The 26,244-nt window shown below is 38.8% G+C and overlaps 1 protein-coding gene across 5 annotated transcripts in view; it reads right to left on the bottom strand.

The window, feature by feature from the left end:
• The window catches only part of Gtdc1 (glycosyltransferase like domain containing 1), a 378,813-nt gene that overhangs the window by 13,534 nt on the left and 339,035 nt on the right, over positions 1-26,244 (bottom strand). For 3 of the 5 annotated variants that reach the window (XM_045148536.1, XM_045148537.1, XM_045148539.1), the window contains one exon: positions 22,547-22,656. The exons of 1 other annotated variant lie outside the window; for it this stretch is intronic. In XM_045148536.1, the coding sequence (XP_045004471.1) occupies positions 22,547-22,656 (110 nt within the window). Of the gene's footprint in view, positions 1-17,549; positions 17,622-22,546; positions 22,657-26,244 lie in introns of all 5 variants that reach the window. One more of the 5 variants, XM_045148535.1, reaches the window with a different exon arrangement.

Raw genomic sequence — 26,244 nt, 5'->3', positions numbered from 1 at the left:
GAAGTAAAGGGGATTTTCAAAAATAGCTTCCTCATCTAAATTCATCATTTACAGTTAATGTGCTTTTACTAGTTTAATTAATCAATAAGCAATTATTGAATACCAATTATGTCCTTAGTATCTAACTAGATATTGAAATTTGTTTTTCTAGAACCAATGTACCTTTTAACTATGATAACATGAACTGTAAAGCATTACTTTCTGCTATATTTTGCAATTAATGAAGTTCATAAAATGAACATCAAGAACTGACTTGTCAGTTGGTGCAACTTTGGTTCTCAACACAACCGGTCTGACATTTTTCATAAGCACTAAACACTGAAAAAAAAAACAAAACTTGCTAAATTACACAGAACTTGGTGGAAAGAAAGAAAACAAAATCAGAACTTACGAATTTAGTGTTAAGATTTTTCACTAAATAAAGTAAAATACTACAGTTAAATTTGGCATTCATAGAGAGGACACTGAGTTAGTATGCAACCCAAGGGTTTGCTTTATCATTAGAGGAAGTGTACATGAGGCACCTAGCAGCATAGGTGGCACATGCCCAGCATTCAGGAAGTACTAACTTTATGATATTCTGGATATTTCTATCTTATAAGTTTTGTCATAATAATTATTGTGTAATAAATTTTCATTATTTTATTTCAAAATTGGTTACAGTAGCTGTGTTTGCTCTCAGATTAGTTTGCTTATGTAAAATTAAAATCAAACCACCACTTTGACAATATAAAGTGTTTTGGCAAAATTAAAATCTAAAAGAATAGAGTATCAAAATGGATGGAATGAATATCTTATCAGTAATATTTATTTCTATAATGGTTTTGACAAAGCCTAGTCAGTTTAAACATTTACAACAGCATTAGCTACTATTTGTAATATATGTGCTATGTGCAGTATGTTATATATGCTTTTATAACATATCTGTAGGCTTTGAAATCAATTTAGACCAGCAGAAAAGAAATGAGATAAAATAGAAAAATAAAACATCACAGTGTATCATATATAATAAGAATATTATTAAACCTTTATATAAATTATAAATTTATATAACTTTAGTTATAAATATATCTATACTCAAAGGTACTTGAAACCATAATATAAATATATTGTTGAAACCACTGCTATATTAGAATATGTAGGTTATATGAAATCTTTAAGAAACTTGCTACTGAAGAAGTTCATTTACACATCTAAGTGTGAACAAAATCCCATGTACACTAATAGACAAAAGGTAGCATATGTGTGAGAGAGGTAAGAAAAGGAAACATGACTGAGATGACCTTTGGCAGGTAAAGGAATAATGCTCTGGAGATGGACTTTGAGTTGTCTTTGGAGGACACAGCAATTTAGGCTACAGCCCACACTTTATACCTGTAAGGATTTGAAGACTACAAAGGTACAATACTCCCCCTTAACCATGGTTTTATTTTTGGCAGCTTCAATTATTTGCCATAAACTGAGGTTAGGATATTTTAAATAGCAAATCCTAGAAATAAACAGTTCATGCTAGTTTTGCTGTTAAACCTCAAACTGGCCAAGTTAGTTGTGATAAGTGCTTAGTTAAGATGGAAAAGGCAATACATGTGTGAAAGTAATGGAATAAAACCAACAATTTAGTACTTCCATGGTTTCAAGAATGTAGTAGGGGGTCTTGGAAGATATCCTTGTAGACACACCAATGATTTTGTACTGAATTTGATAAGGACAGGAGAGGAGGGATATACAGCAATGAACTTGAAAAGTTTACACTGGAAAAGGCACTGTTAGCCCCTCAAGGGGATAAGGCTGAAGTTGGTGAGAAAGGAAGACCAATATGTGGGTTCCCGGAGGTAAGGACAGAATAACAGTCAAAAATAGGATTGGAGACAATGAGCAGTGACTGTTCTAGATCAATGTGAACACAAGACAGATGTCAGAATGATAAGGAATATATTTTGTAAAAAAACATAATTATGATACTTATTGTTTTCATTGCAAAAATTTCAGAAACTGTGGGGTGGCATGTAAATGTGGTTTTACAAGTTAGAAAAAGGCTTGAAGTTCAAAGTCCCTTCGAGGTCAAACTTCTGTTGGAGGATTGTTCCACTGGTAAGTGAAGTAAGGCTGAATGAGCACATAATATGATGATTAATCCCAATCGTCAGCTTGACAAGACTTAGAACCCCCACGTGTGCAAGGCCGGTGAGCAGGAGAGTCGCCTGGGGGGGAGGGCGTTGGCAGAGAGATGCCTGCTGCTACCTAGCCCCGCACTCCGGACCCTCAGCCACCAAAGATCTCTGCTTGCTCAGGACTCACGATGTGGTTAACGGGAATGGGAGCGGAGGAAGTCTGTTCCGGGTGAGCCCAGGCCGACTGGGAAATGCGATGACCCGAGAGTGAGCACCAGATACCACACAGAGGTTGGGTCTCAAACCAAAACTCTGGGCTCTTCTCACTAGGATAAAGAGCTCTGAGTGTGGACAATGAATAATGACATGTTCTGCGGTTTCCCATAACCTGATGGCATGACAGTTCAGGGACCCATGTGGACTTGTGGCACATGGAAATGTATGCTCAGACCAAGACGATCTGCAATACCTTAGAAGAAGGCATTCTGCTCTGTCATCGTTTCAAAGTCTCCAAAAATTACAGAGACGTTGTCACAACTTATATACTTACAGACTATAAACTATAATAATTCAAAAAAAGACACTGGTCATGTTTGAGAAGGATTTTCTAAATTAGGTTAATTGAGGTGGGAAGACCCATCTCACTGAGTGGTGCTGTTCCATTGGCTGGGGTACTGGACTGTAGGAGAAAGCTAGCTGGGCATCAATCTTTATGGCTGTTTTATGTTATTGCCACTATACCTTCCCCAACATGATGGACTATATCCTCTGAACTGTAAGCTAAAGTAAACCTTTTATTCCTTGAGTTGTTTTATCAGGTACTTGTAACAGCAATAAGAAAAGTAACTAATATGCCTGTGTCAAGTCTGGAACCAGACTCCTCTCTTACTGTTTTTGGTTAGTGTACATTTCATTGTAGCAAAACCTGATGGTTTTCATTTTACAAATGAAACCACTGAGGCAAAGGAAGACAAAGCTGGAAAAACTCACACTTGAATCTAGATATTTATTCCTAATTGTGCTATGTTTTGTCCGACTCCTGTTCTGATAGATACCAAAGAAAACAAGAATGTTAAGATAGGCTTTCTTCTATGGTCTCACAGTCGACCACCCACCCCATAGTCCAAATTATAACTGCAGGAACTCCAAAAGAAAAAAAATGTCAAAGCACTGGGTAACAGCTACATTCTAAGCTCTGCTGTCTAGGAGATATTCCTTCTATGTTCAGCACATATCTAAGTCATAGATGCTTTTATGGTTCTCACAATTACGCCTGTTCCCAGTGTCTTATTTGTCTATGACTATCTTGATATTTTCTATTAATTACTTTCCTTGTGTCTTTTTTTTTAATTTATTTTATTTTATTTATTTGAGAGAGACAGACACAGAGAGAAAGACAGATAGAGGAAGAGAGAGAGAATGGGCGCGCCAGGGCTTCCAGCCTCTGCAAACGAACTCCAGACGCGTGCGCCCCCTTGTGCATCTGGCTAACGTGGGACCTGGGGAACCGAGCCTCAAACCGGGGTCCTTAGGCTTCACAGGCAAGTGCTTAACCGCTAAGCCATCTCTCCAGCCCTCCTTGTGTCTTTCTTAAGTGTACATTTCTCTTAAATTTTGAGGACAGTTTATGAAAATGAAAGAGCATTTTCTCCTCAGTAATGTTTGTACTTATAACTTCAGAGAAATTTTTTTAAAAAATATATTTATTATTATTAACAACATGTTTCATAAGGATACATAATATGTTGGTACCCTCTTTTTCCTCATGCCTGCCCCCATTCCATTGGGGATGCTCTTAAGTAGGGTTGCATCCGTTTTGCATCAATATTTTGCATCAGTAGGTATTCCCCATGGGGTTGTAGTTTATGCATTGTGGGAGCAGTAGTCTGTTATTTTGCAGGGAGGGAATGCTTCTGGATATGATGTCTCAACCTGGGAGATAATCTTTCTGCCTCCTCTTCCACAAAATTCCCTGAGCCGTGCTGGGTGAGTTTTAATTCTACTTCAGTGGTGAGCTCTTAGGAGCCTCTGGATCTCTGCTTTGGTATGTGTTAAGTATCCTCAGGGTCTGTCTCCTACACCCTGGTACTGATTATCAGGAACAGAATGGGAGCAGCACTCTTGCTTGTCTCCCCATTCCTCTCTGGATTCATCTGGCTTGGTTGAAGTACAAGAGGTAGTTTATCTCCTCAGGTTCCACTGTCCTGTTCAATTCAATCATATCTCTTTTGAGGGTTCTAAGGTTTCTTTCAATTAAGTTAATCTTAATGTCAAAAGCTGAATGCTCTAAGAGATGATTCTGTTCAATAATTCTGTTCAATTTTATTGATACAATTGTTGTTTCCTTAATGGTTCAGCAATTCTTTTGATGAGGGTCTCATTCGTTGTTGTGCTTTCATTTTGGGATTGAACTTCTGTTGATTTCTCTATGATTTCATTGGAGGCTTTCATTGTGGGACTAGGCATCCTTGGTGGAGAGCCCTCAGTTTTCTGACTTTGGTTGGCTTTTTTTCATTGTGGCTTACCCATCCTGGGGAGACACTTTATTTTATTGAGGAGGAAGCAAGTGTCTGTCTTTGTAGGATCTTCAGAGGGTCTTCTGTTTAAAATATGAATCTAATGGGTATAGTGGTATATGAAGGAGTAATAAATACAGGTGAGCAGATTGTGGAGATTGTAAATATATCACAGGTACCTGAGGAATTGGGAGTTCTGGCCTTCTCCCTCCACTGTGTGTACTCTTCTGAACATAGGAATCACAGGTTGTGGAACTAGGTGACAGGAAGCTGGAGAGTAAGAGGCAAGAGGCCTGCTCCCACAGTGGCCTGTATACATCCCTGACTCAGGGGAATAGGGGTGTCAGTATTTGGGGCTTATCAGGATACCAGAGCAAAAGGCCTGTTTCCACAGCCCCCACAAGGGACCAAGCCTCCTCAAGCCTCGGGCCCTACAGGGACTAGGAAAGTGGACAGAGGCTCATGGAACAGGGACCTGGCCTACTCACTCTGGGCCAGAGTGCACCCTCCATCATACAGCAGGGTATCCAGGAATTGGGATCCAGGGGCACTTGGATCAGGAAAGTAGAGCATGGGGCCTACTTCTGCAGCAAGCTGGCAGGGTCCAAGCAGCCTCAAGCCAGCCCCAGAAGGACTTACTGGGACCAGGAAACTGAGAGTACTCCATGCCTGATGCATGTACCCTCCAGAGCAGGGTATTCAGGAATGGGCCAGAGAAGAATTCCTCCCTTCCTCCCTTCCTTCTTTCCTTTCCTTCCTTCTCTTCTCGTCCCCACCCCTCCTCTTCCTCCTCTCTCTTTCTTTCTTTTTTGAAGTAGGATCTTACTCTAGCCCAGGCTGACCGGGAGTTCACTATGTCGTCTCAGGCTGGCCTCGAAGTCACAGTGATCCTCCTACCTGTCCTAAATAAAATATTATTTTAAAGGACATGGTGAGGAGAAAGAGAGTTGCTAGCACCAGTTTCTTCAGTGGAAGATTTCACAAGCATTTGGGAGAGAAGGGTAGTGGCAGAGTTACCTTTTCCTGAGAAAGGAGAGGAGAGCTGCTCTGGGACTTCATGGAACCTCCCCCATCTCAGGGTAATGCCCAAACACGGCCTGAAGCTAGAAGTGCTGCTGATTTCTGTATGTAGTTGAGTCTCTCTAAAGTGGTACTTCCTAAAAACAAATGATCTGTTCAGTTACCACGTGGCCTTATTACAGGAACCAAGTACAAGTGACCCTAGTGCAGTGTTAGGTGTGACTGGTCCTATAAGGACATACAGGAAGGGAGGCACAGTATGGGAAGAAGCACTGGGGTTGGGCTCTGGCCAGGTGGAGAAAGGGCATGAGTGCCTATATGTGAAGGGGCAGAGGAATTTAAGCAGCTGCTAATGCTAGACAAGGAGGTAAGTGCAAGAGTGCATTCTGAATAGGGCAAAAAGTCCTGCATTTCATGTGACATTAAGCTAAGGTCAGCTCATTAAGAACCCCACTTGGCACAGCCTATAGAAAAATCTATAAGCCAGATACTTACTTAAAATGGAACAGGCAATATATGTATGCATGAATGTACTACTGTGAGTCCCTGCGTGGATCGTCTGGGCTTACGAAGAACACTGACACTAACAGGTGAATGAATTTAATGGCAAAATGCCCAGTGGCTGGGAAAGTAATCTGAATTCTTTAGAAATGAAGACAAGACTTGGAGAAGAGGCAATAGAGAAAGAAAACTTTTCTCATCTGTTCTCCAAACTTAGAATCATTTTCATGGAATGCAATCTTTGATGTGAAGTTACTGAGAAATACAGTACACTAATTTATATGACTGAGGAAAAATAACTGGCACTGCCCTCACTCAATGTAGATGCTGCCCTGTAAATTTGCTAGTCTTGGTTGTGATATACTTGTGCTTTTATTGTTTTGGTGAGAACACAAGTCACAAATGCTTTGCATTTACATTTACTTTATTTCTAGCAAAATTGAAGATTTCCACCTGAAATCGGATTATTTCTTAGGGCAGTATTGTTTCTATTGATTATTAGGTTGTGACTTTGGGCAAGTTACTAACTTAAAGCTTAATTTCTCACTGTATAAAGAAGAGAATAGTTAGCATTATTGAGGAGACAGACTACTGTGATATAAAATTAGGTATGAGCATAAAAGCTTAGCCTTAACATAGCACAGAATAAAAGCCCAGTAGATTGGGCTTACAGTATCACATGCCTTTATCTGTACTGTATATTTACAGTATATAACTGGATATATGCATCTATGTATTCATGTTAGAAATGTAGCATATATTCTCTTCTTATATTTTATACATAAAATATGTATACACACACACACACACACATATGTGTGTATATCAAACACAAATGAACACATACGTATACAGGTTGGATTTACTTCTGATTCTCCCTTTCTGCACAGTTTTCCACTGTCACATTTGTAAATCTGAAAAGTACTGTTAAAAGTGCATTTCATACAAGTTCTGAATCAGATAGGATATGCTTTCCATCACAATTTTGTTTGTACATCATATCTTTTTAAAAAATTTTTATTTTGGGCTGGAGAGATGGTTTAGCGGTTAAGCGCTTGCCTGTAAAGCCTAAGGACCCCGGTTCGAGGCTCGGTTCCCCAGGTCCCATGTTAGCCAGATGCACAAGGGGGCACACGCGTCTAGAGTTCGGGGTCCTTAGGCTTCACAGGCAAGCGCTTAGCCGCTAAGCCATCTCTCCACCCCTGTACATCATATCTTTGATAATATGCTCTTTGATTTATTTACTTTATTTAAATTTCAGACCCACTCTGTGAGGATATATAAAGTAATACTCTGGAACCCTAATTGGAATCATGTTAAATTCTTATGTTATCTTAAGATCTACTATTATTCTCTAAGGTCTTTAATCTTTGCTGTCATGAACAAATATGTCTATATTCATTGAGTCTTCTTGATTTTTGCCACTCTGATTAGTTATTTATTTCATCTAAGCAAAAGACTGGAGGACAGGTGTCAGTTTGGGATCTAGATTCCAGGAAGTTGACCTCTGCAATCATATTTTGGAAGGGATCCACCTGCTCCTTTTAGGAGCTATGAGAGGGCAGCTTCACTTTGAGAGTCTGATTTACAGCTGTGCTTCTAAAACAGTTAATAGAAGTAATTTTCCTCAACTATCAATTGGAGATACTGATATGTTAGATTGCTCTAACTGTTGTTCATAGTCATTCTAAAATAATACACTCAAAACTATTTTAAAAAATAAAATAATACACTCAAAACTATTTAAAAAGTTAGTTTAAGCATGCATAAATATAATAAATATTATAATAAGTAAAATAAAAATAGGTAAAGATTTCTTTTGCTCCCAAATTAGATTGCAAGATTCTAAAAGGGAGGATGGAGAATGAATGCTTTCTTTTCCTGGTATTCACAATACTTTATCACAAGGGAAATTTAATAAATAATTCTATTAGGGAATTATTAGTGACTAAAAATTTTATAAGGAAAATGGACAGGTTTAGGGAACTGTATGCTGTGTAGAGAAGTGACTTTATTCAATCTTAATGTACACTTACTTCACCTCACATATGATCATTTCATAAATCAACATTAATTAATTTGTTAATAGCTTTTTTCTATTGAGTTTCACTTACAGAAAAAATTAAAAACTTTACAATAATGGGATTCAAGTTATTTTTGCGTCCTAGAATTGCCCTCACTGATGAGGAGGGGATTACTTACTATATGCTTCTCCAGCATTTGGTCCCAGAGCTAAGAGCTGGGCATATGCCAAAATAACAGTAACAACCACTGTCATGCCAGATACTAACCAGAAGCATTTTATATGCCACTTCTGACCTTAAACTTCAGGGGAACCAGAATGACTTCAGTCTGCCTAAATCATTGTTCAAGTTTTCAGTTTCCTTGAGACCTTTCTGGCTGCCCTAATGTTTCTGGTGAAAGAGCCTATTTCCTACCAGGTCTGTAGTATGGAAAGATGAGCCCTTATGTAAGGTCTTAGCTGTTGGATCACACAAGAGTATGTTTAGAATTACCACTTGTAGGAAATTATTAAGTATACAAGCACATTCCATTGACTTGATACCTTAAGAATTTACTTTTTTTTTAAGGTTTTAATCATCTCAAGGGCTAACAATGTGACCTTGTCCTGAGAAATGGCCAAGTCTCAAATATTGAGGTGTTCTTGCCTTTTTAGTTCACTTATAACATGGAGTTAAATGCAGATGGTTTATGTAGCAGAATGATCTTTACGTTTTTTGCATAAATATGGACTTTTGAGGTACAGCATCACTTATATCTTCTTTGGATCCAAAAATGCGCTTAAACACTTACTCCATATACACTCTGAAGAGAAGTGCCTGAGTTTTATAGTAAAATGTATAGTAATTTAGCTAGCTCTTTCTCCAAATTACTAAACCTATTGAAATCTGTAGCATAACTCACTGAAGTGAATGAGGCAGGTGGTTTAAACAGCATTTCCCTTCCCAATTGCCTCCTTTTTATTACAGATGGGTTAAGCTAAGGTTAACCTAGAAGTCTAGATGACCAGTCCAACTCATTTCTGCAGATAAGTTTGTTAGTCTTGATGCTGCTGCTATTTTCGGTTGGTTGCATGTTTGTTGATGGACTGACCTGTGCACTATGGGATGTTCAGCAGCTTTGCTGGTCTATTAATAGGTGCGAGACAGGCGCCTACCCCCTTTCTACCAATAACAACAGCAAAAGTATCTGTGGACATTGCCAAATATCCCTACAATGGAAGGGTTCACTCTTGGCTATAAATCACTATAAGCTTTACAAAATGCCCAAAACACCTATAAGTGATAATTACCTCCATTTCAGAGACCACCTCCATTCAAATCAGTTACATCTTAGACCTTAAAGGACACACTGACAAGATGTGTTTCTGGATAGTAATTGCCTGCAAGAAAACTGCATTCAACACTTACACATTTGTTAAGATCTTTTTTCGGTGGTCCTAGCCCCAACCAGATGAAGGCAGATACCTGAGCCAGCTTGGTTTTCTGTTTGAGGTGCTGCTACAGACCCATGATGCACATTAACTAGATTTGGTGGCCTATAGTTACATTGGTTAAATATGCCTATTCCCCTCAAGTTTTGGCACACAGTAGAACTGTCTTTACTGATGACTGGATGCCTTAGACAGTTCTGGCCAATGAATTGATTGGCACTTCACACAATTTCTAAGCCCATGCAGTTTCTTGTGGGCAGGTAAGGTTACTTCTAAAATAGAAAATATGGGCTAGAGAAATAGCTTAGTGGTTAAGACACTTGCCTGTGAAGCCCAAGGACCCATGTTCGACACCCCAGGTCCCATGTAAGCCAGACGTACAAGTTTATGCAAGCACATAAGGTTGCACAGGCATACAAGGTGGCACATGCATCTGGAGTTTGACTGCAGTGGCTGGAGGCCCTGGTATACCAATTCTCTCTCTCTCAAAAAAAATTACAAAAAACAAAACAAAACAAAAATATAATATAAGCCACTTAGATCTTTCTTGATTTAATGTCCTATCTTAAAATATCTCTATTTTCATCAGCATTTGGAAATTATTTCAATGTATATTTTTCTAAATCTGTGAAGGTTTCCAAATTGTACTATTACATCATGCCAAACTTATTCATTCACATACTACTTGTGGAACAAAGATGTTTAAAATAAACTTACTGGACAGAGAGAGCAATGCTCGGGATCAGGTGACTGACCATCTCTGCTCCCAAACTGGCCGTGTCCTCCTGCATGCACTATTCACTGTGCTTGGATGGGTGACATGGACAAGTCATTAATACTCCTTGAGCTTATACCTCTTACATAAAATGAAGGATATAAAAGAGCAATGAATTACAGAGCTGTTGAGCTTAATTGGCCTTCTTAATTCTACGATGCTTTCCAGGAAAAGGATTATAGATGTCTCATAAAGTGATCCTAGTGCCTTCTCTTAGCAATGCTGTTTTCCCCTAAGAGCTCTGTGGAGAGGTAAGGAAAGTCAGGTTTTCTCAGACATGGTTTTACCATGTATCTCAGGCTGGCCTCAAATTAGAGATCCTCTTGCTTCAGCCTCCTGAGTACTGGGATTATGCATGTGTGCCAGCTCTCATAGAACCGGGTGGATAAAAGCCACTTAATGAGCTGGTGGGGTTGGTGTACATCTTTAGTCTCAGCACTTGGGAGGTAGGAAGATTGCCTTGAGTTGGAGTCTGGTCTGGGGCTACATCATGAATTTCAGTTCAGCATGGACTAGAGTGAGACCCTGCCTCAGACTTAGTGTCTTGTATTACATATTCGGTGTTGGTTTTTCAATCCACATGTACTAATATGTGAGAAAAGACTGACTTATACAGGCAGTTATTCAAGTGGCTACAGCATCAGAGTCACCCGTTATCTATAAAGCAGGATGATTATGATCATCTTATTGGGATTACATTAACAGTACATGAGGTAAACAGGCAAGGAGTCAGCTTTCAATGAGTGGTAGCTATTAACAACATAATACTTCTTATGATTGCTAGGTCTTCTGGCTTGTGGAAGGGACAGGTAAGGATAGAAGTACTAGATAGTGAATTAGGGGAGACAATTAAGGTTTTAAGTAAGATAAAGAGTTGCACTGGGAAACGAGGACACAGAAAAGCAGCACTCCCCAGCTGTGCGACCTGGCTTAGTTTCTCTGTGCAACAGGTTCCTCCCCTGGGAAACAAGAGAGACAATGATTCTGAATTGAACTCTGTGAAGAGTTAGAGGTAATATGTGCAAGTGACTTACAACAATACCTCAAAAACAGGATGTGGAACTTCCGGTCAAGATGGCGACTGCCTAACTGCGACACACCTCCCCAGGAAAGAAAGACAAGGCATTAAGGGTTCACTGGGTCTTTTAGGGGAGAGCATCTCTAATAGATCGCTAGTGGGAGGGTGCAGAGGGGAAAAAAAGGGAATTGTCCATTCCCTTGCTTGCAGGTAGCCCTCCAGAGCCCAGTTTCCCCAAGCAGCCACCATAGCCTTAGTTCCAGTCTCAGGATACTCCTGCACTTACTGTAAGAAAGGGGACCCAGGCCAGCATAGTTCTACTCACCTCACTGTGCAGGGGCGATTGCCCTGCTACCCCCACCCATGTGGGACCTCAGGCAGGCACCACCCACAGGCATACTTGAGCTCAGGCTCATCCATCCATCTGCCACACGCATGCCACCTGTCCATCTGTGCAACCTTAGCCTGCTCTGCCCATGTGCCTGCTTACTGCTCCGGCCACCCACCCACCCATCCATTCATCCACAAGCTCAGGCCCATTCCACCTGCCCATGTGAGCTCAGGATCCCTCTGCCCATCTGCCTCTGCCAGCAAAGGCCAAATCCCCCATCTGCTGCACAGGCTGCCCGCCCATCTGCTCACTGCTGGTGTCCCACTGCATGCGAGCTCAGGGTATATTGGCATCACACTGCACAACAGCTCAGGCTGCTTCAGCAGCCCACCAGATGCGAGCTCAGGCTGATGTGCCCATCTAGCTCAGGACCACTCTTACCATGTGCTTGCCTGCCTGCTAGCTCAGGCCAGCTCCCCCAAGAGGCACCACTTTCCCTGCCCATCAAGATCACAGTCCAAAAGAAATAACATGAAAAATCAAATGCAAGTAAATCCAGTAAGATCACCCAGTCCTACAATGAACATCTCTGATCAAAACATGGAAGAGACAATCAGAACAGCAAAATGAAGTTATGAGCTATGCAACCCTGATTAAGCTACTGGTAGAACTTGCAGAAAACCAACAAAGGACCGATAATCGTGTGGATGTTGCCATCACTAGACTAGACGTAATAGATAAAAACATGGAAGGAGTTCCAAGACAGTTAAGAGATGTGAAGGAGAGTGAAAAAAAGAGGACCTTAAAAATCAGCTGGTGATGCTAAATTAAGAAATAAAGAAATGCAAGTATTAATTCCAAGAAGCATCAAGCAAATCAGAAAATGATGTGAAAAGGGAGCTTGACAGAGTGATGAAAACTATACATAGAAAAGTAGTAAAGTAGTAGAAAATGCAAACCTAACTGAATAAGCCCAAAATTGTTTAGACACTCTGAAGAATACAGCCAGCCATGTGGAGGATAGAAACTCTGATCTGGAAGACAAGACAGAAGAAGCACTTTGAGAGTTCAAAAGTTTCAAGAAGTTCAAAAATTTTTGTGAACAGAACATGAGAGAATTGGGGGAAATCCTCAAATGTCCTAACATCTGGATCATGGGAATACCAGAAGGAGCAGAAATTCAGACCAAAGGCATGGAGAACTTATTTAACAAAATTATTGAAGAAAACTTTTCCACTCTATCAAAAGAAAAGCCTATCAAGATACAAGAAGCTAACAAAACTCCAAACAGAATGCACCAAAGGAGAAACTCTCTAAGACATATTGTCATTAAGACTCTAAACATTGACACCAAAAAGAAAATCCAAAAAGCAGCCAGGGAAAAATAGCACATCACTTTTAAAGGTAATCCCATAAGAATTACTTCAGACTTCTCAATGGAAACCCTGAAAGCTAGAAGGGCCTGGAATGAAATACTGCAAGGTCTAAGAACCAATGGCTTCCAATCTAAACTACTCTACCCAGCCAAAGTATCTCTCATAATAGATGGTGAAAGAAAAATTTTCCATGACAAAACTCAGCTTTACAATTATATTAACACAAGACCAAACCTACAGAGAGTATTTCAGGAAATTCTCCACACTGAAGAATCAATCAATTTCAAATGCCTATAAGAAGCAGATCACAATAAGCAAACTCAGAGAAGGCACAAAATCTTCAAAGTCCATGAAAACACTAAACCACATATACCAACACAATATGGCAGGGATCAAATAAAACCTCATAGTCATTACCCTAAAAATTAATGGCCTTAATTCACTTATCAAGAGACACAAACTAACAGGTGGATCAAAAAATCAGGCTCCTCAATCTGCTGTCTTCAAGAAACCCACCTCACCACTAAAGACAGACATTGCCTCAGGGTGAAAGGGTGGAAAACAATATTCCAAGCAAACAGGAATAAGAAACAAGCAGGCATAGCTATATTAATATCAGATAAAATAAACTTCAAACCAAAAATATTCAAAAAAGACAAAGAAGGACACTCCTTACATATCAAGGGAACGATCCATCAAGAGGATATCACAATCATAAATTTTTATGCACCAAACACAGGGGCACCACCTTCATAAAACAAAACCTACTTGAAATAAAACAGAAATAATCACGAACAATTTCATAGTTGGGGTCTTCAATACACTATTATCAGTAATAGGTGGATCATCCAAACAGAAACTCAGCACTTAGACCTAACAGACATCTATAGAACATTCTATCCCAAATCTACAGACTACACATTCTTCTCAGCAGCCCATGGAACATTCTCTAAAATAGATCACATACTGGGTCACAAAGCTTACCTCCATATATTTAGAAAGATTGACATAATTTCTTGCATGATATCAGATCACAAATTAAATTAACAACAAAAGACCCACCAAAAATCCCATTGGCTCCTGGAAACTAAACAGTACACTTTTAAACAATAAATGGGTAGTGGACAAAATGAAATTGCACAATTTCTAGAAATGAATGATGATGAGAACATATTGTACCATAATTTATGGGACATAATGAAGGTGGTCCTCAGGGGAAAATTCATAGCACTAAATGCCTTCAAAACAAAGACAGACAAATTCCAAATCAATAACCTAACCATCCACCTAAGGGCACTGGATAAGCAAGAAAAATTCAACCCAAAAAGCTCCAGGCAGAAAGAAATAATTAAGACCAGAGCAGAAATGAATGAATTGGAGACTAAGAAAACAATTAAGAAAATTGACAAAACAAAGAGCTGGTTGTTTGAAAAAATTGACAAACCCCTGCCAATTTGATCAAGCAACAAAAGAGATGCTTCAAATTAACAAAATTTGAAATGAAAAAGGAGAGTTCACAACAGTCACAAGTGAAATTGGGAGACACATCAGGACTTATTTCTACTCCACAAAACTTACCACTACTCCACAAAACTGCATAATATGAAGGAAATGGATAAATTTCTAAACATATACCATTACCAAGCTAAACTCAGAGAAGATCAATCTAAACAAACTGATCACACTCATCAAGATTGAAAAGGTCATAAAAAAACTCCCCAAAAAGAAGAGTACAGGACCAGATGGCTTCTCAGCTGAATTCTATCAAACCGTCATGGCAGAACTCAAACCAATCTTTTTCAAACTGTGCTACACAACAGAACAGGGAAAGCTCCCCAACTCCTTCTATGAAGCTAATATCACCCAAATTCCACAACAACGCAGAGATGCCAAAAGAAAAGAAAACTACCAGCCTATTTCCATGATGAACTTAGATGCAAAGATCCTGAATAAAATCCTCACAAACTGAATCCAACAACACATCAAAAGCATTATACACCTTGATCAAGTGGGATCCAAGGAACACAGGGGTGGTGATATGGAAATGTGTCAATGTAATACAACATATAAACAAGGTTAAATACAAAAACCATATGGTTATTTTGATAGATGCAGAAAAGGCCTGTGACAAAATACAATATCACTTCATGATCAAAATATTGGAGAGAATTGGTGTGCTCAGCTCATATCTTAACATAATAAATTATCTGGGCTCCTAAAGTCCAAATAATACTTAATGGAGAGAGACTGGAGGAATTCCCATTGAGATCAGGAACAAGTCAGGAGTGTCCATGCTCACCTCTGCTTTTCAATACAGTACTGGAAATCCTAGCTCAAGCAGTAAGACAGGAGAAAGAATTAAAAGGATACAATTTGGAAAGGAAGAAGTTAAGTTAGCTCTATTAGCAGACGACATGATTCTATGTATAAGAGACCCAAGAGACTCCATCCCCAAACTTGTGAAGGTGATTAACTCTGTTAGCAAAGTAGCAGGATACAAAATGCACAAAAATCAGTAACTTTTCTATATGCAAATGACAAAGATACAGAGAAAGAAATAAGGGACATGGTCCCATTTTCAAGAGCAACAACAACACCACCATCTTGGAATAATGTTAACCAAGGAAGTGAAAGATCTATAGAATGAAAACATAAAAACACCCAAAAAGGGAATTGAGGAGGACTTGAAAAAATGGAAAGAACTCCCATGCTCCTGGATAGGCAGAATTAACATTGTGCAAATGGCAATCTTATCAAATACAATATACAGATTTAATACAATTCCAATTAAAATACCAACATTGTTCTTCAAAGAGATAGAAAAAAATGATCTCAAAATTCATATGGAAAGGCAGAAGCCCTTGGATATCCAAGCATTTCCTCAACAAAAGAAATTCCTCTGGAGGCATCACCATACCTGATCTAAAGCTATATTACAAAGCCATAGTAATAAAAACAGCAAGGTACTGTCATAAAAACAGAAGTGTAGACCAATGGAATAGAACTGAAGACCTGGAGTTTGGGTCAAGCAACTACAGCTACTTGATATTTGACAAAGGCCACAACAATATAGGGTGGAAAAAAGACAAAGTCTTCAACAAATGGTGCTGGATAACCATATGCAGAAAATTGAAACTTGATCCACATATCTCACCATGCATAACACTAATGTTCAAATGGATCAAACACCTCAATATCAGACTGGAAACTTGGCTACTACTGCAAGAAAATATAGGAGGAACTTTCCATGATATAGGAATGGAAAAAGACTTCCTGAACATACCCCCAAGAGCACAGGATCTTAAACAATCACTCAACCAATGGGATCACATGAAACTGAAGAGTTTTTTTTTTTCACAGACAAACATATAATTAGCAAGAAAATAGATTACACACAGAATGGGAGAAAATATTTGCTGAATATTCAACTGACAGAGGCTTAATCTCTAGAATCTACAAAGAACTCAAAAACCTAAACAATAAAAAGTCAAACAACCCACTCACAAAGAGCTGGACTGGCAGCTCACAGAGGAAGAAATACAAATGGCAAACATACACTTAAGAAAATGTTTACCATCTCTAATCATCAGGGAAATGGAAATTAATACAAGTATGAGATTCCACCTTACCCCAGTGAAGATAGCAAATATCAAACAATCAAATGAAAATAAATGCTGGCGAGGATGTGGAAAAATAGGAACCCTTATCCACTGTTGGTGGGAATGTAAGATGGCACAACCACTTTAGAAAGCAATATGGAAACTCCTAAAAAAGATGACTACAGAGTTACCAACAGACCTAGTTATTTCCTAACTTGGCATCTATCCTAAAACTGTTAAATCACAGGTCAGATATATTTGCTCAACCATGTTTATAGCAGCTCAATTTATAATAGCTAAGAGCTGGAATCAACCCAGATGTCCATCACTAGAAGAATTGATAAGTAAGATGTGGTATATGTACAAAATGGAATTCTACACAGCAGTAAGAAAAAAATGACACAATGAAATTTGAGGAAAAATGGTTGAAGCTGGATAGATCATTCTCAGTGAACTTACCCAATCACAGAAAAAAAAAAAAAAAATCGCCACATAGTCACTTCATCTACAGCACCTAACCTGAATCTACCCAAGATGCCAACATACCCAGTAAGCACCTCAAGGACAAGACAATAGGGTGGGTGGGGAGGGAGGGGAGAGGAAGAGAGAGGGTGGGGGACACAAATCTGGATGCAAATGGCAATGGTACTGTAAAATTCTGCATCCTAAAAGGCAGAACAAATGGTTGGACCTTCACCAGGCCTGTACTGGGAACACCTGAGTCAGAAGGCACTGGAGAGAGTATGATGAAGACCAACTTTAATCTTCTACAGCTTCGTTCTTCACCCCTCTTTTCTGTAACTTTTATAATACTTATCTTTCTCTTCCTTCTCTTCATGGGCACTGACCTGTATGTCCCAGTACCAGCAGGTGGCTATCATCCACAATGAGCTTTTGAACAGGGAGACCTACAAGGTTTCCTAAAAGAAAGGCAGATTTCTGTCAGAGTACTTGATGACCCAAAGATTAGTGGTAAGATCTTACTGCTGAAGACACCATAAGCAGTTGACATGTAACATGGAGTGACATGGCTGGAAACTGGAAGAGAGTCAGTCCTCAGACAGTCAGTGTATCTAGGGCCAGAAGGTGTTACATGGATGGCTGGGGGAAAATGACCAATATCCATCCAAGCAATTCATGGTCTAACTTACTTAGCAGCAAATAACCTGTTGTGATGTTCACAGAAGTGCAACAGTGGCACACAGCCATGGTGGGAAACAAACTGCTCTTGATTTGGCTAACTGATCTGCTCAGTGGAATAGAACCCATAGCTGGAGCTGGGAAATAAGTCAGAACCATATCCAAAAATTAGCCCACTCTCCATTATCAAGCTACCACGAATTGTGGTCTATAAAAGGGCCTGCATCTATTAAATTCTCCCTAAAAAGGGTTATCCCATTTATCTTGTGCTAGCTTTACTCTCCTTTGGAGAGTCTGCTTCTCTGTATCAGATATACACAGATCCTAAGGAGAGAACCACCCCATCATACCTCAAAAGGGCCCCGGGTGAAACTAAGAATAATTGGTGAAACAAGCAAGGGTGCTGTTTTCTTGGTGAACCGGGTACCAGCACAAGGGTGAAGGAGATCGACAGAGAACAATCAACTCCTACCAAATCAGATATTCAGAGACACAGAGGCTCCCAAGATCTCATCACTGAAGCAGACCTAAAATGAACCCAACATGGCTCAAGGAAATTTGCTGAAGAGCGGGCAGAAGGAATGGGTCATGATACACAGATACATTTCCTCCTACTCATAACTAAGGGCTAACTCCACATGCATGATCTATATACCTTAACGAGGAGGGGCTGGGAGAGGGGAGAGAACAGGGAGGAGACTAATAATGGTACCAACTTGACTGTATTCACTGAGTACAAAACTAATTAATAAAAATAAATAATAATAAAATAAAAAATCAGGATGTTCTACATAATTACTTGTTAAACAAGCTAGCGGAGTCACACAAATGGCTGAAATCACACAGACTGACTTGTTATGAAACCTTTGGTGTAAAGGTTAACCACATAACCTTCTCAAGGCACAACCTAAAAGCAACCTAGATGTGCAAGTTGAAGTCTGGTGACCATGAAGGGCTGATTTGCATTTGAAATGACAGATGGGTCCATGGCTGAGACAGAAAGGAGTGTTACATACAATGACAATGCCATATTCCCTCCAGTGGATTCCGCAGTGTTCCTTAACTTTTTCCCAGCATCCCGGTTATCTGTTATTTATATGTGTGACCTTGTGACAGGGCTCCCATAGGGACAGGTAGTCCTGTTCACTGTGCACTCTCTTTCCACGGAGCTCAGTAAAGCCTTAGTGAGCACTAACGACTGCACCTGTCACTACTGAGCACTAAGGAGGCCCTTGGATCAACAGCTGCTCCACACCCCATTTTTAACCTTTCATATTACTCTAAATAGCTCCAAGTTAGTATATGGGAAGGAGAATGGTGATCCTGGGAACGTGGCACTTTGAGCCAAATCTCAACCTTCTTCACAGAGGTGGACAAAAATTACTCTCCAGTGAAGCTGTCTCAGACACCTTCTGTCAGGTACTTCCTTTAGTCTCTTCTGTCAATCCATTCACACAAATGGAAGCTACAGGCACACAAACTGAACTCACTACCTTTTTTTTTTTTTGGTTTATTTTTACTTACTTATTTGAGAGTGACAGACAGAGAAAGAGGCAGAGAGAGAGAAATAGAGAGAGAGAATGGGGGCCCCAGGGCCTCCAGCCACTGCAGACGAATTCCAGATGCATGTGCCCCCTTGTGCATCTGGCTAACGTGGGTACTGGGGAATCGAGCCTCCAACCAGGGTCCTTAGGCTTCACAGGCAAGTGCTTAACTGCTAAGCCATCTCTCCAGCCCACGAACTCACTATCATTGAGGAATAGCCAAATTTTTCTTTCCTTCTTTGTATACACCTATACACCAATTTCTTTTTTTTAAAAAAAATATTTATTTATTTCAGAGTGGAAAAGAGGCAGACACACACAGAGGGGGGAGGGAGAGAGAGAGAGAGAGAATGGGTGGGCCAGGGCCTCCAGCCACTGCAAACAAAATCCAGATGTATGGGCCACCTTTTGCATCTGGCTTATATGGGTCTTGTGGAATTGAACTGAGGTCCTTTGGCTTTGCAGGCAAATGCCTTAACTGCTAAGCCATCTCTCCAGCTCCACCAATTTCTATTCTTGAGAATACCTCTCTCATGCAGCCCTCTAACAGAGCTCTGTGCTTCTCTTACAGAATCACACTGGGGTTATTATTATAGAGCCTTGGTGTGCTTCTAAGCACTATACAAGATACAGCTTTGTGAAATGTGACATCTTTTTTCTTCCATGTTCTATGGTGGGCTCCCTACTCCTTACCTTTGCCTCATTTATTTGGTGAACAGTGTCCTCCCTTTCTGGCCCTGCCCTGCATGCATATGGTAATATTCATTATCAAGGCCTATATGCAGAATCTCATTCTTACATTACTAACTAACTTCAAAGTATTATTCACTGGAGTAATTCATTCCCTTAAACATAGTATCTAAAATGTGCCTTTATGTGCTTTTCTCATTGTTTCCACATTTTGAACATTTAATCAATCTTGTTTTCTACTGTTTGAGTAGTATTGGCTATTTATGTAGTAGTTCATCAATTAATCCCCAGTATTACTTTTCTTGTTGTTTCAGCAAATACCTGACAACAGCAACTTAAGGAAAGAAGAGTTTATTTTGGCTTTGCGTTCAAGGGAACACACTACATAGTGGTAGGAGTGGCACAGTGCCAAGAGCATGATGCAGCTAGTCACAGTGCATATGCAGTTAGCAAGCCAAGATATTGGTGCTCAGATAGCTTCCTCCTTTTTATTCATCTGGGATACCACCCACGGGATAGTGCTACCAATATTTATGGTGGGCCTTCCCATGTCAGTTAACCTCAATCCCTAACAGACATGCTCAAAGATTTGTTTCCATGGTTATTCTATATGTGTTTATTTTTGAGGTATGGTCTTGCTCGAGCCCAGGCTGACCTGGAATTCACTATATTGTCTGAAGGTGGCCTAGAACTCACAGTGATCCTCTTACCTTGGCCTTCCAATTGCTGGAATTAAAGGTGTGCACCATCATGCCCAGCTCCATGGTGATTCTAAATCCTGTCAAGTTGATAACTGAGATTAACCATCACACCTTTTAAATTCCAGGTGTTAGTACCAATCTATAATTAAACTATCTGTGCTTCCCCTTTATTTTCTGTGCTTATGCATGAAAGTTCCCTCCTCAACAAACTGTAAGTTCCTTGTAGTGGTTTGAGTGAGATGACCTCCACAAACTCATGTGTTTTAAATGCTTGGTTTCCAGCTAATGGCAATTTGAGAGGTCAAATTCTGCTGGAGAAGGTGGGCTTAGGGGTATTACAGCCAGTTTTCCCTTGCCAGAGTTCAGTTCAATTTCCTACTGCTGTGGCAGAGGTAATGTCCTTCACCTGCTCACACTGTATTTTCTCCTGCCATCATGGAGCACCCCCTTGAGATTGTAAGCCAAACTAAATCCTTCTGTCCCCTGAGCTGCTTTTGGTTGGGTTCTTTGTATCAGCAACATAAAGGTGATTGCAACATTTCTTGATGGGATGGAACTTACATTACTTTTACTTTGCTTTTAAATAAATATTTATTGAGCTCCAGTGCTCTTGTCAGTCACTGTGGTTGTATTGATGTACAAAACAGACCCAGACCCCAGTCCTCATGGAAATCAGATTTTAAATTCAAGTGTGTGTGCATGCAGGGGAATGGTGAAATAAAAAAAAAATACAAACATATTAAATAATTTGAAACTAAGGTAAGCATCATAAAAAAGCACAGTGTTAGGAGAACATGACAGATGCCCTAAAGTGCAGAGCAAAAGGATAAAATGGAAGTTAAGCCAATGAGGTCTAAAGAAGCTCCAAATCTTGTAAGTGAGGAAAAGTCAGTATCATAAGCTGCAGAAGGCAGAAAATAAACCTTGAGAAGGATATGGAGGACAGGTTGGTTTTAGTTCTAGGCACAGAGCTTGAATCAGGAAGCACCAGCTGAGGCAGAACAGACTACAGGTAGTCTTTCAGTGTAATACGCTGCAAGAAGGCAACAATCATGGTTGAACAAGACCATTTCTGAACCTCTGTTATTACTTGTTTTTTAAACAATGATCAACACCCAGGCTTTAAAAAACATGAATGTAAATGCCCATGAGAGGGGTCAGAATGCTCATTTTACCCAAACCTGACCAGTGAAGGTGCAAGACAAGACAATGACCCTGAAATGGCTTTATGTATATAAGAAATGGAAGAATCTGCTGTTGACAGCAACCAACTTTTATCCTTTCTCCAGTTCAATATAGAGGCATGGATAAAAGGCAACTATGATATGGACTGTGGTCCATTTTACATTACAATTTAGATGCCAAAATGCTTTATGCTGGTCACTTAACAGACGGTAATGTAGCTCAGCCATTACCAACATAAGTAGGATTCAAACCAGTGACCCCAGAGGTGAGAGGTTATAGTTCCAATTACAAATTCCCCTTTTCCTTAAGTGTTAAGATGCCTAGAGCAATATATTTTATTTACATGAAGAGGCATTGTATAAACTATGTTTGATAAAAGAGATGACTTTACGTTCTCAACTTAAATCAAAGAATGCTTACTTAAGTATTTTTTTAATTGAATCAGACTTTAATGCCATCATCTAATCTTTTGGTTAACAGTGCTCATCTTGATTATTCTAATGAAGGAGAACATAAGAAATTAATACTTAAGTTGTACAGCTTAGGCCCATCTATAAAAATACACAGAAAATTTCAAAGAGGTACCTGGGACATCTGTAAAGGTTTCTCCAAGGACAGAGATATGGAAATTAAATCCCAAATCCTTTAGATGCATTAGTATCTTAAAAAAACTCTCTGGATCTTTGTCATGTTCCCTGTTAAAAAAAAAAAAAAATCAGTATTACTTTAGGGTTTGTGTTAGGGAAATTGGTTTTATTTCACACAGTGTCAATTCTTGTGGAGGTCTTTTGCTGGTTGAGGGAAGCCTCTGGCATTCAAGCAGAGCTTTCTCCCTAAACCTCCCACTGCAGCATCAGAACTGAGAGATTTCATATCCACAATTTCTTCCTTTCTAGTAAACCCAGACTTACTGAAGTTTTAAGGATCTTTTGTTCAGGGAGAAATCTTCCTTGTTTTTTAATATTTTTCAGGTTAGATCTGAAAGTCTGTAGTATTTTTCTTTCTCCCAAATGTTAAAGTTTCCCCCTAGCACATTTTTAAGGAGAGGACTAATCTTCAAAGAATGATTCTCTGTGCAACATGAGAATGTTACAAAGATGCTTTCTATTTCACAGGTATGAGTACCTTCCTCTCATATTTTTACCCAGCCCTTTATGCCCACAAGGAACATGCAATTTAGGAAGATAGATTCCAACCCCTTTTACTAATTATTAATTTACTCAATTTCAATAACTGAAAGGAGATTTAGAATACATCAAGAGGGGGCAGACAGCTCTGAGTCTGCTAAGCATCACCTTAAGCAACATATAAAAGAATAGTAATAATAAAGACAATACTTCTATTTATCAGAAGCTTGAAAACATTGAATATTATTTGTTTGTTCAATTTTCCATCTTTCTAATGACAGAATGAGAGACTAAAGGACACTAAAACTTAAAAAAATATGCTAATTCAAGAGATCACATTAAAATGGAATGAGGTTCTTTTTTTTATATCCTATGGTGTGAATATTTCAGTTTTCTTGCATTTAATTACACTGTTTAAAATTAACTTATTTCGGACAGATGCAGACCAGATGTCTTGAAAATATTTGTTTTTATTCATAAATCAGAAAGTAAACTTTTAAATATTATATATAAGTTACATATTAGCAATTACATTTCTTATTTACCACTAATTATGTAAAATAAATCTGTAAATTGGTCAAACTGCTATATGAAATATGAAATTTACATCACTCAGGAAATCTCATGAAAAATGACATCTGTACCCCTAAATGTGTTAATTCACAATTCAGTCAATATTTTCAGTATCATGAATTGAAACAAATGCATCTTCTAACTAACATGTTAAATGGCATTTATAATCTTAGGAAACTGTGAGATCTTAGAGAATAAGAGTTCTATAAAAATTTAGGTCCTATGTCTCAGTATGATTTACTTCAAATAATAAAGAATGCAATGGCAAAATGTTCATTGCTTTTTAAGATGATGTGCACTGCATACGTGTACCACTGGGAAGTTTTTGGATGGCTTTCATATAAACTACTGTTGTGGGGCAAGAACAAAGACTCAGAACAGTTTGAGAGGAAAGAATATGCCATATGCTATTTTCAACCGTATCAATCAAATAGCTCCTACCTTATCTATAAAATGTTCTTTTAGTCTGATTCTCTTGGAAATACTTATATGAAAAGAATGGAGACAATATAACATATCTTAAACAGAGAGTAACACTACAGGGAAATCTAGCCACTCAGTTCTCTCAATTTTTCATTTTCACTTGCAAAAATTTTGGCTATGGATCCCCAAGAGAAATTGTATTCTAAATATTGCCTGCTGTGTGTGTGTGTGTGTGTGTGTGTGTGTGTGTGTGTGTGTGTGTGTTAACATAAAGCAAATGCAATTTAGGGTTTGGGAAGAGTTCTAATTAAAAAATTTTAAAAATTTAAAAATTTAAAAAAATTAAAAAAAAAACACCTAAAAATTTTTTTTTCTGATTTATTTTTATTTATTTGAGACAGAGGGAGGGAGGGAGGGAGGGAGGGAGGGAGGGAGGGAGGGAGGGAGGGAGGGAGAGAAAATGGGCACGCCAGGGCTTCTAGCTACTGCAAACGAACTCCAGACACATGTGCTATCATGTGCATCTGGCATACGTATGACATGGAGAATCGAACCTGGGTCCTTAGGCTTCACAGGCAAGTGCCTTAACCACTAAGTTATCTCTCCAGGCTTTATGAATTTCTGTGTTTATTTATTTATTTATTTATTTTGGTTTTTCAAGGTAGGGTTTCACTCTAGCTCAGGCTGATCTGGAATTCACTATGTAGTCTCAGGGTGGCCTCAAACTCATGGCAATCTGTCTACCTCTGCCTTCTGAGTTCTGGGATTAATACCATGCTTAATATTTTTATACAAGATCAATGCATGAATCCTACCATGGACTTTGATATTTCCTCCTAGGTGAACAAAAGTTTTCATATTCAATAGATTATTTATGTATGAACACAAAAGAGATCTGTGTGTATGTGAGAATCCCCTTCACCCCTTTTTTTGCTTAAGCCATAATATATAGCTGAGTGTAAAGTATGACTTTCCTACTTCAAAACCATCTTTCAAAAATGGGCCATTTTATATTCAAGTCCTTAAGTAGTCTCTTATACACAGACACTATTTTGAACAAAGTATGGTAGATTGCAGTATCTGAAATTCATGAGTTATGGATGTTTTAAACACTCGTTCACCTGATGGTACTGGTAAAAATGTAAACACAGGAATTAAATATTGGGACAGTAATCATTCTGGGATATAAGATCTAACAATTCTAAGTGCTACATTCTGTTGAAAACAAGTATGTTAGGACTATTAAAATAAGCCACAGTGGTTACATGAATAGTGAACAGGCTTTACAGCCAGGCAAGAGATTTCTAGTGATGCCATTAGGCAGTTTCACAAAGTCTTGCCCTGAAAACCTCTTAGAGGGAATGCCAGATAATAGGTTGTATAAGTGGTCTGGTTGTCTGCACTGGGGGCACCACTATTCAAGTAAAAAATGCACAGAAGGAGAAATGGACCCATACTACTCCGTTCGTATAAAGATAGGAAAAGGCAAAAATTCCAAAACCATTCCTTACAATATGTTCTTTCAAGTATTTCATGCTTAAATTAGGTTATATATTATAAGTACATTCCCAGTTACTGAGTCTATGTTCAGATCTTAATATAATCAATTTAAATTAAAAAAAATTTAGACAAACAGGAAACTGTCTACCATTCAATCTTGAGAGATTTGTACAAATATAGGCACACCTATGGCAAGACACCAATGATTGCTTGGTTGCAGAGCTGAATGCATGTGTCCAAGAAGGGACTCACTCTAACTATCCAAAGACTAAGCCATGTGTCTTATCTGTGTCCAAGGTACTAATGTACCCATTTAGCAGAATGTAAATCCAGGAAATTGAATTATGAAACTCTTAGACCCACAACTTTAGCACAAAGTATTAAACATAAGACAGAGCATCTAAGGATAATACATTAAGTCTTTTCTATTATCAAGGTGCATACATTTAGTAATAACCTCAAGTCTCCAGGATTATATTTCTGTTATTATCTATTGCTGGTAAGTGCTTAAGTTCAGACAGTCTTTTAAAGGACAGTTTGGCAATATACAATACAAAAGTATGCATAACTCTTGCCCCAGAAATTCCAATTTCCAGAGTTTAGCCTATAAATAAAGATGCACACAGAAATTAATTTATAGTATATAAAAGGATTGTTTAT

The sequence above is a fragment of the Jaculus jaculus genome, chromosome 4 (genome assembly GCF_020740685.1).
Source record: "Jaculus jaculus isolate mJacJac1 chromosome 4, mJacJac1.mat.Y.cur, whole genome shotgun sequence".
In the NCBI taxonomy this organism is placed as follows: Eukaryota; Metazoa; Chordata; class Mammalia; order Rodentia; family Dipodidae; genus Jaculus; species Jaculus jaculus.
This window is presented reverse-complemented; position numbering and strand designations above follow the sequence as displayed.